The 10,608-nt window shown below is 49.2% G+C and overlaps 1 protein-coding gene across 1 annotated transcript; it reads left to right on the top strand.

Annotated features, from left to right (window-relative positions):
* The first annotated feature begins 6,587 nt into the window (after positions 1 to 6,587).
* PGLYRP1 (peptidoglycan recognition protein 1) lies at positions 6,588 to 10,513 on the top strand. Its single transcript, XM_044260540.1, has 3 exons — positions 6,588 to 6,963; positions 9,422 to 9,543; positions 10,143 to 10,513. The coding sequence occupies exons 1-3, from the start codon at positions 6,674 to 6,676 to the stop codon at positions 10,319 to 10,321; spliced, it is 591 nt and encodes a 196-aa protein (XP_044116475.1). The 5' UTR covers positions 6,588 to 6,673; the 3' UTR covers positions 10,322 to 10,513.
* The last annotated feature ends 95 nt before the right edge of the window (positions 10,514 to 10,608 follow it).

Consider the following 10,608-nt stretch of genomic DNA (forward strand, 5'->3'; position numbering starts at 1 on the left):
CTGGGCCGAAGGCAGAGGCTTAACCCACCGAGCCACCCAGGTGCCCCAAATAAAAAATTTTTAAATAAAAATAAATAAATCTTTAAAAAAAAAAAGAGGAACAACAACAAAAAAGGTATTAATCGCATGACTTAAAGTCAACTGACTGAGAGATTCAACAAATGTGCAAGAAAGCTGTCCCCTTCCCCCTCCTCCCCTCCTCCCCTCCAATGGCCCCGAGTGAACCATGGTCTCTGGAAGGAGAAAAAAATCCATTTTGAAAGTGCACAGTCACGCTTGGTGTGGACTGTTGCTTTGCACACAGCTTTCTATGTTGTGTTTCTGAAGGTGTTTTTGCGAAGAGGCAAGACCGTATTTTGCCTAGCAGCTGTTTGCTTAATGTATAACTTTTCAATATTTAGCAATAGGGTATGTAGACATCTATCTGTACTTTTTTAAAAGAATACAAGTCAGGGGAAGGGCAGAGAGAGGGAGGAGCAGACTCTGCTGAGCATGGAAACCAAGGCGGGGCTCGATCCCAGGACCCCGGAACCCAGGACCCTGAGACCATGACCTGAGTCAAAGGCAGAGCTTAACCCACTGAGCCACCTAGGCGCCCTGGGCCTCTATCTGTACTCTTGCCCAGGAACATTCATCTGAGGGGCAGTCCTGATGCTTACGACAGCTCTCTGAGGGCAGAACTGTCCTTAAACACATTCACAGATGGAGAAACGGAGGGTAGCTTCGAATGTGATCTTCCCATGTATCTGCCACCAGCTGTATGCAAGGAACTGGGGATATAATAGTATGCAAAAGGGGGAAAATGATAGCCCCTTCCTTATCTTTAAGCCGGGTGATGACATGTCCTCAGTTGTTTGGGACAGTCCATGTTTGCCTGCTGACCCAGCAAAACTATCAGTAGCTCTGGACTACTGTTGGTCTGGGCTACTTATAGACCCCACTGTATACGAGAGACAGAAATTCATCAAAAAATTGCCCAGGTAAGTTAATAACTATGCTTGTGATAAACACGAAGGAAAGGAAACGATGTGGGGAAAACAACTGGGGGAATTCATCACCTCCTCAGGTGACACGGAAAGAAGAGTGACAGGATGGGACAAGTGAGGGGGGCTTGGGAATGTCAAGGAAAAAAAAGAAGATTCTGCATTGTGTTTTAACTTTGTTTTTGCTACAATTAGCATTTAGTTTGACTTTCTCTCATTGTTGAGATGACAAAGAAAATCAGTGTTTTTTGCTAACTGCAAGAGAATCTGTGGAGTTTTTATAATGGCTGACTTAATTATAATGAGATCAAAGAAAAGCAGTTGATGAATTAAATATTGAAAAAATCCAACTTCCTAAAACATACGGGGAGTAGATCTAATTCCCTATTTAGAAAAATGCACCAGTAATACAGTGTCAGGATTAAAGGTAATGCAATTACCCACTGAAGCTCTTGTAAATGCTCACAAGGGTATGTCTCAATTTTAGGCTGACAAGAGACAGAATAAATAGAATTCTAACAAGGGAAGACTTCACACCACCTGTTCATAGTACCGGCAAGCAGTCCGATGTGTAAATATCCCTGTCTTGTTACAAAAGGCAAGCTGAATGTTTTGTCATCTTAAAGGTAAGGTACAAAGTTCCCAAATTTTTTAAGGTTCCTCTATTTAAAACTTGTACACAGTGTGAAGAAAGTCCCCTGGGGACAGGGTATCAAAGTACCCTTAAAGGCAGCAAGAAGGGCAGGGAAGCTTGATGTCTCGGGAGTGAGCCAAGCGAGGTTAGGCTGTCAGATCATGGTGAGGTGCTTGGGACTCATCCTAAGGGTCATGAGAAGCCACAGAAAACTGACTCACTTTTGAGACTGACCTGATCAGATCTGAGCTGTGGTCTCACGGTAGCCAAGGTGCATGCTGGGAAGTCACCGAGGAGGTGGGAGCAAAATCCAGGGGCAAGACTATGGTGACTGGACCAAGATGGGGAGGGGGCAGTAGCCAGGACCAGCCTAATTCATAGGACATTTAGGAGATAACAGCAACATGACTTGGGGGTGACTGGATATTTATCAGTCATTCAGGATTTATTGAGCACGTGCTATGTGCGGGCTGTTGTTCTGGGGGGGTGCTAGAAACAAGAGGAGACAGAGTAGAGGTTGGTCAAGGATGGTAAGCTCATGCATGGCTTTTGTAACTGGAAGACCATCACAGCATTCCTTTAGATGCGGACTCTTGGAAGAGGGCTGATTATGGAGGAGCACATCCTAAACCATTCTGGGAACCTTGCATTTGAGTTCCCTGTGGGACATCCAATTAGCGATGTCAAGTAGGCAGGTGGATATACAGATGCAGACGTCATCTGAAAGCTCCAGGCTGGACATAAAAAGTCTGGAAGTCAGCTGCATTTCAGGGGCAGCTGAAGCCATCGCATGGATGAAATCCCCCAGTAGAACAAGTACAGTAAGATGGTTAAGGAAGGAAGATGGAGTCAAAAAGGGAGAGAAAAAGACCAGCTAGAGAAGCAGAAGGAAAATCAAGACAGTCTTGTGCCACAGAGGCTGAGGAAAGTGAATGTTTCAAAAGGGATGTGGTCGACTATGTCAAATGCTGTCTAATTGCCCAAGGCAATCCAGCTAAGGTGTAGCAGGGCTGAAATTTAAAATTAGGTCTAACTATTTAATAAACAGCACCAGGCCAAATGGCTAGCCATTTGGAAACAAAATTAACCCCCTACCTCACACTGTATGCAATTGCAAATTCTTGCCAAGGTAAAAGTCTAAAAGTAGAAACACAAGATAACAATATTTTTTTAAACAGAAAAAGTTTCACAGTCTTGGTGTGTTAAGATCTTCTTAAGGCAGCACAGGAAACATAGCATCCGTAAAAGAAAGAAACAGATTTTTCTTTTTAATAAACTAGAGGAAAATGTTTGCAGCACATTTGGCAGCGTCAATACTCTCCATATACAACGACCCAACAGCAAAACCGAGAGACTTAAAGAGATGAACAGACAGTTCGCAGAAAATGGATGCAAATAGCCTCAGATAACCACCTCTCTGATGCTTGAAGAAGCGCAAATAAAACAGTAATGAGACACCATTCCTTGGATTGGTAAAGCATTTTAAAGCTAATCCCATTACTGGGGAAAAGAAATACAAAAACTTTTTTAGGATGATATTTGGCAATATTTATTAAAAATTTTAATGTAGGGGCACCTGGGTGGCTCAGTGGGTTAAGCCTCTGCCTTCAGCTCAGGTCATGATCCCAGGGCCCTGGGATCAAGCCCCACATCAGGCTCTCTGCTCAGCAGGGAGCCTGTTTCCCCCCTCTCTCTCTGCCTACTTGTGATCTCTGTCTGTCAAATAAATAAATAAATTCTTTGAAAATTTTTTTAATGTAGGTCTATTTCCTGATCTGGGTGCTGGGTACATGGTGTATTTGTGGTGTGAAATTAACATAGTTCTTCACTCTATTAATTCTAATAACCCTATTTTAAAAGTACGATGTTCTATATGTATGTTATTCCTTGATGCTTTCAAAAAGACCACAGACACAAAACGTACACACCCAATGACTCAACAATCCCAGTTATGGGATTCTTTCCTTCAATTTGCAAATTGATAACAAAAAGATGAACAACCCAATTTACTTTATTTAAGATTTTTTTCTTTAAGGCATCTCTACACCCAACGTGAGGCTTGAACTCACAACTCTGAGATCTAGAGGTGTGTGTTCTACTGACTGAGCCAACCAGGTGCCCCCAGTCCAATGTATTTCAAAAATGGACAACGGACATGACAGCCAATTGACAGAAGATGATTCCCAGCAGGCAGAAAACACAGGGAACAAAATGTCCTGAGTGGTCATAAAAATGCCATTTCAAGTTAAAAAGAGATCTCTATTGCTTTACACTCATAAATTTAATAATTGATAACATCCACCTCTGGGATACAAGGGGGTTCCAATACTGTACTGGTAGAAATAGGAATTGTTAACAGCCTCCGGGGGAAAACCATTTGGTAATAACTATTAAATATGTAGAGTCTTTGACCTAGAAAGCTTATATTTTATCAGTTATCAGTATGTATGGCTGGATGTCTGATAATATTTTGTGCATGGGGGAGGTTGTAGAATGAAGAACAGCAAAGCTTTAAAAAACAACAACAACAACAATGATCCTCTCCAAATGGCAAGCCTATACCATGAAATACTATGAGACTATTACAAAGATTCCATTAGAATTAGCTGTGTTCAACTAGAGAGAGGGACATGGGATAGGAGGTCACAAAAGGCAAAGTGATGTGCGTGATTTGATTTTGGGTTTGTTTTTTTTTTTAAGGCTTTATTTATTTATTTGACAGAGATCACAAGTAGGCAGAGAGGCAGGCAGAGGGAGAGAGGGGGAAGCAGGGTCCCTGCTGAGCAGAGAGCCCAGTGCGGGGCTTGATCCCAGGCCCCTGAGATCATGACCTGAGCCGAAGGCAGAGGCTTAACCCACTGAGCCACCCAGGCGCCACTTGATTTTGTTATTTAAAAAAATACAGATGGGGCACCTGGCTGGTTCAATCGATAGGACATGAGGTTCTTGATCTTGGGGTTGTGAGTTCGAGCCCCATGTTGGGTGTAGGGATTCCTTAAAAATAAAAAAATCTTGAAAAAGGTAATAAAATACTTAAAAACTAAAATACACACACACACACACACACATATGATCTTACATATGTTTGTAGGAAGCAGACCGTGGTCTAAAACTCCATCTCTGGTGTCCTAGAAGCCTGTGGCTAAACTCCAGCATTCCTGTCTTCTCCCTATACGTGATAACTTCTCTGGGCCTCAGTTTTCTTGACTGTAAAAGGGGTTAATTATATCTATCCCCCAGATCCATTGGAAGAAAGTGAAGTGGCAAAAAATGTTAGCGACGCCTGGTGGGCCAGTCCGGATCACAGAGGTAAGCGTGCTCTCCCGACCACCAACAACGCCATGGAGGAAATCCTATCACACTGTGAGTGAGCTCTGGCAGACAGAGCAGGAGGGGAGTGGGACACAGGGGATTAACATTTTTTATCAATTTTGACTGGTTACAGCCAGCATGGGTTATTTGTGTAATTTTTTTTAAAATCCACTAAAGTGTAAGGAAAGGAGGAAGAGCAAAGGAGGGAGTCGGCCCTGAATTTACCAGCTCTCTGAGAAGTGGTGGGAAAGGGGGCTTGGGCAGGGCAGAGGCCCCACGACACCCCAACAGGTGATCTTAAGCCACCAAGTGGCCTGGGCAAATGGCTGTTCCTCTCTCGACTTCAAGAGTACCTTCTTGGCAGAATGGAGTTGCCAGCGTCACCCAATGCAAAACATGCAGCTGACTACCAAGGACAGGTTTGAATTTGAGTCCCAGTGGCCCTTATGTGACATTAGGAGCCGGACCTGTTGTAAGGGCTCCACTCTTATCCACCCACTTGCTTCCTTAGTTCACATCAACCTTCTGAGTAAGGTACTTTACAGTATCCCCATTTTGTAGGTGGGGGAAACTGAGGCACAGAAAGCTCACTTGCAGGAGCTCACACACTGAAATGTGGCCAGAATTCAAATGCAGGTTCTGAATCCAGCCCGTGGAGCACCAAGTCCTCCTATGTCCCCCTCTCCCAGCCTCAGTTTACTCAACTGCAAAATGGGCTTCTCAACACTCAACATCTTCATTTCATTGCAAGGGTTAAATAACCACAGGATTGGGCCTAGGAGAAGTGTTTTTTAAAATGGGAGCTTTGGGGGCACCTGGGTGGCTCAGTGGGTTAAGCCTCTGCCTTCGCTAGGGTCATGATCTTAGGGTCCTGGGATCGAGCCCCACATCAGGCTCTCAGGGAGCCTGCTTCCCACCTGCTCCCCTCTCGCCCCACCTGCCTCTCTGCCTATTTGTGATCTCTGTTAAATAAATAAATAAAAGCTTTAAATAAAATAAAGTGGGAGCTTTTGATTCTTAAATACAGAGATTAAATGGGCAAGAGAAGGTTGGGAGGTGGGGGATGTGGGTGAAACAGACAAGAGGGATTAAGAGATACAAACTTCTAGTTATATAATAAGTCACAGGGGTGAAAAGTACAGCTTAGGGAATGTGGTCAACAAGATTGTCATTGCATAGTTTGGGGACAGATAGGGGCCACGCTTATCACCGGGAGCACTGAGTAAAGTACAGAACTGTCCAATCACTATGTTGTATACCTGAAACTAAAATAAACTTGTATGTTAATTGCACCTTAATTTAAAAAGTGGGGGGAGGGAGCCTTTGTTACCCAGGACCCTCCAGGAGGAAGACAAAGGCACACAGGTCTCCATCTCCTGTGTTAATGTTCCTGGTGAGTTATTCAAAGCCCCGCTGAGAAGGGAAACAAAGCTGGGCAGGGTGCCAGGCCCTTGCTCTTCCAGAAACCACAGGGAGAGGTGACCAGAGGCCTGTGCACCCCTCCCCACGCTGACTCTCGGCCAGGAGACAGGCCCCTTGGCTTTGCCACAGGCTCCCCACTTCCCCTACCTCACCACAAAACATCCTGTTGTGGCCAGAGAAGGTAGCACAATCTGGGGTGTAGAGAGACCCGCCTGTTCTGCCTGGGTGTGAAGCAAGGCCCTCCCCGCTGCCAGGCCCCAGCAGATAAAGGTGGCCCGGGCCAGCCACGAGCTCCTAGCCGTGCCTGCGTGCCTCACCTGCTATGTCTGCCCTCTGTGTGCTGCTCACCTGGGCCCTCCTGGCTCTCTTCGGCCTCGGGCTTGGGGTGCCTGGAGAAGACCTCCCATGCTCCTGCTGCCCCATAGTGCCCCGGAGAGAGTGGAAGGCCCCGGCATCCAAGTGCGTGGATAAGTTGAAACTGCCCGCACGCTACGTGGTGGTGTCGCACACGGCCGGCAGCCCCTGTGACAGCCCAGCCTTGTGCCTGAACCAGGTCCAGAACGTGCACAACTACCACACGGGGATGCTGAACTGGTGTGACGTGGGCTACAAGTGAGTGCGGAGCGGGGGCGAAGGCCCAAGCTAGGGCGGATGGAGGGAAAGGGGTGCAGGCCCGAAGGACCCGCCCTGGCCGGCGGTTCTAGACTCCCCCTGGCTGACCGGTGGGCTTGCTTTCTCCCCAGGACGGGCACACAAGACTGTGCGCGCGCGGCACACAGGTGCTAAGAGCGGAAAGGGCTGAAGTCCATGCTCTGCTCCCCTCCCACCCCACCCCATGGGAGGGAAAGCCTTTGCCAACACAAAAGAAACTGTCCTCTACACTGCAGTCATTTCATAAAGTCTGCCGCCTCTGCTGGGAGGCAGATAAGCAGGCTGGTTCAGCCCAGAGGACAGGGGACAGCGAGGAGGACGGGGGGGGGGGTGTCACCAACGCTTTCCCCATTTTCATTTGCTCTCCCTCCTCTGCAAAGTCAGCTTGTGGCCCCCACCGGGTCACAAAATCAGCCAATACATACGTGCAAAGCCCTTAGGACACCACCTGGCATGCAGTACAAACCCCCAAGTTCATGGGCTCTTGCCCTTAGGCACTTACTATGTGCCAGGCCCTGCCCAGGTGCTGGGACAGGGGACACATGACCAGTGCGAATCTGGCCCAATGGGATTTAAAGACCAAAAGGGAGGAACAAGTGGAAACAAGCAAAGGCAACCAGATAAATTCAGCCGGTGATGGAAGCAATAAGGCAGGACGGGAGTTGTGGGGGGAGACTGAGGTGGCTCTGGGATGGGGGGCGCCGGGAAGAGTGGTAAGCTGCAAGGTCCAGCAGGGGTAAAGGCTAAGAGGACAGGTGAGAGGGTCATACCTGGAGGACAGAGGTCAGAATGGCTGGAGGGAGCTGGGAGGAATGACATGAAACAAACGGGGAAGACCGGGTGGGCAGCGCTTTGTGGACCACCCTAAGAAAGACTGGAGCCATGGGAGGGGCGTGAGCTCGCTGGGTGTAAGAGCTCCCTCTGGCGGCTGTGGGGAGAACAGACTGCAAGTGGGTGACTGCAGAAACAGATGGCTAAGATCTCAGCCTGGGGCCCGTGCTCCCCCCTGCCCCGCCCCGCACTGCGGGGAATAACTTTGAACCCTACAGGTTCTCAGATCTTGGTAAGCAGCAGTCACGGTACTGGAAATCCAGGTTCCTGGCTTCCAATAGGGCTAGGGAAACCTGACATCACTGGAATTCTAGCCGATGAGGGTATCCCCAGCAACTCGGCTCAAGCTTTTACAATCCCAAGGCTCCATCTTCCAGGATTTGTCTCCAAGACTCAGGGGCTCCGATCCTAAGTGTTTCCATGAGGTATTGAAAGCTTGGCTCCCCAGCCTCTGGCCTAAATCGCCTCACAGAAAAGCAGACCGAAATCTGTTTCTCAGATTTTGGGATTTAGAGTCTGATCCCAACATTATGGATCTCTCTTCTTGTCACTTTACATTTTTTGGGTCTCAGTGTCTTTACTGAGAAAAAGGGCTCCTCACTCGACCCAGCTGGTGGTGGTGCTGGAGGTTTAAACTAGACGCTTCCATTTCACAAACACACAGGGAGTCCCAATTGCCCGTGCCACGTGCTGAGGCTGTGGCAAGGCCAAAAGCAGCCCAGTCCTGGGTGCCATCATCACCCTGGAATTTCTAGTCTCTCTGGAGCCAGATTCTTCTGCACCTGGCTTCCTGCATGGGAGCCTCAGGACCCAAAGATTCTAAACGTCCAACGTTCTTTCCATCATTGGTGACTGTGAGAGCTAGAGGTTGGAGGCAGCAATCTTGCAACTCCAAAATGCTGATCTTCTAGCTAATCCCAATGTGCCAAAATCAGACTCGCTCCATCAAGATGTGTCAGATGAGTCTTGAGGATCTGATGCCAGGACTGGAAACTTCCAAGAGCCAGATGCCAGGACTCCAGGGTCTGTATCTGGTTTTGATGCCAATCCTGGAGTCTCAGATTCTGTCACTCAGTGTACCCCAGCAGGGAACAGAGAGCAGGAAGCAGGCTGAGCCAAGGGGAGAAGAGCTTCTCGGAGGAGAGTTCTGAGAGGCAGGGGTCTACGGGGAATGACCTTGGGGTTGACAGTGTACCTGCCTCAGAGGACTGCATGAGAGGACTCAGCAAATCAAGAGTTCAACAAATCCTCCCGGGGGGCTGGAGGAAGCAAGGAATCACCTGGGTGGGAGTCTCAGGGACCCGGATGAGAATCCAGACTCCCCTCTCTGGTTGTGTGATTGCAGGCAGATGTCCCTACCTCTCTGATTCTCCACCTGCAGAATAGGGGCAGTACTGGCTCACGGGTGGCTGTGAGTGTGTAGTGTGGTGCCTAGGATGTGGCAGGGGCGAGAGGCATTGGATTTCAGGAGAAGAGGAAGGTGTTGGGGGGAATTGTGTGTGAGTAGCATGGGGCAGGGGAGGAAGGGGGGAGGAGGCCCTCCCTTACTCATCAAGTCCACACCCTCCCCACCCCGCCACCCACACAGCTTCCTGATTGGAGAAGATGGGCTTGTGTATGAAGGCCGGGGCTGGGACACCAAGGGCGACCACACAGGCAAGATCTGGAACCCTATCTCCATTGGCATCTCCTTCATGGGTAACTATATGGGTGAGTGTCCAGCTGCTGGCACGGTGGGCCGGCCTGGGATCTGGGATATGGTGCCGCATGGTATGTGGTCCTTGGGAAGTTCTGCCACCTCCAAGCTCTGTGACCTCAGGAAGTGAGTCAGCTTCTCCAAGCCTCACCAATTACTTCAGAGAATGACCCTTTCTTTGCAACTGCATGGTCTGGGCCAGGACGAGTTAATCTGTATAAAAGTTCTTCGGCCAGTCTGTGGCTCATAGAATATGAGCCTGAGACACAGCCACCGTCATGGGGAGGACCCAGAGGTCTGGGGGCAGAGGAGGGAGGATAAGCTCTCATCTTGATACTTGCTGAGGGTTTAACCTGTACCAGGCACTGTTCTGTGAGGGCTTTACATAAAAAAAACTCATTTTCTTGTCCCACAGCCCCATGGGCACATGCCATCATTCCCTCCTTTCGCCGATGAGGAAACTGAGGCACGGCAGGATTAAGTTCCTGCTAGGGGGCTGGCAGACCCCGTTCTGGGTGCTAGTGGGGCAGGGTGCACAACTGGAACCACTGCCCCACACTACCTCTGCCCCTCAAGGAAGCCCCAGCCTAACTCCTGCTTCTGTCTCCCCCAGAGCGGTCACCTCCACCCAGGGCCCTCAGGGCGGCCCAGAGTCTGCTGGCTTGTGGTGTGGCTCAGGGAAAGCTGAGTCCCAGTTATGAGGTCAAAGGACACCGGGATGTGCAGCGGACACTCTCTCCAGGTGACCAACTCTATGAGATCATCCGGACTTGGCCACACTACCACGAGTGAGACCCTGTCTACCTCCTCCACACCCAGAAACCCCACCACCGACCCTCCAATAAAGGAGCAGCTCAAACTGCGTTCCTGCGTCCCACCACATGTCTCCCCTCCCTCTCGACCTCCCACAAGACCCCCAGCCATTCCCACCCACTCCGGGGCCCAGCACTCTGTCCTCGCTGGTGCTCAGAACCCAGAGGCCCCGACCCTGAACCAAGACCCCAGAGATCCCAGCTTGGAAGGAACATCACAGCTCAGAACCCAGAGGTCTCAGGTCAGAGCGCAGGAATCAGCACCAA

Source organism: Neovison vison, chromosome 7 (assembly GCF_020171115.1).
Source record: "Neovison vison isolate M4711 chromosome 7, ASM_NN_V1, whole genome shotgun sequence".
Taxonomy (NCBI): Eukaryota; Metazoa; Chordata; class Mammalia; order Carnivora; family Mustelidae; genus Neogale; species Neogale vison.

Excerpts from the sequence above, each read along its gene's own strand:
- PGLYRP1 (XM_044260540.1), top strand. The coding sequence starts at position 6,674 with ATGTCTGCCCTCTGTGTGCTGCTCACCTGGGCCCTCCTGGCTCTCTTC. Across the intron at positions 6,964-9,421 it reads TGGTGTGACGTGGGCTACAA|CTTCCTGATTGGAGAAGATG; the intron begins GTGAGTGCGGAG and ends CCACCCACACAG. Across the intron at positions 9,544-10,142 it reads CTTCATGGGTAACTATATGG|AGCGGTCACCTCCACCCAGG; the intron begins GTGAGTGTCCAG and ends TGTCTCCCCCAG.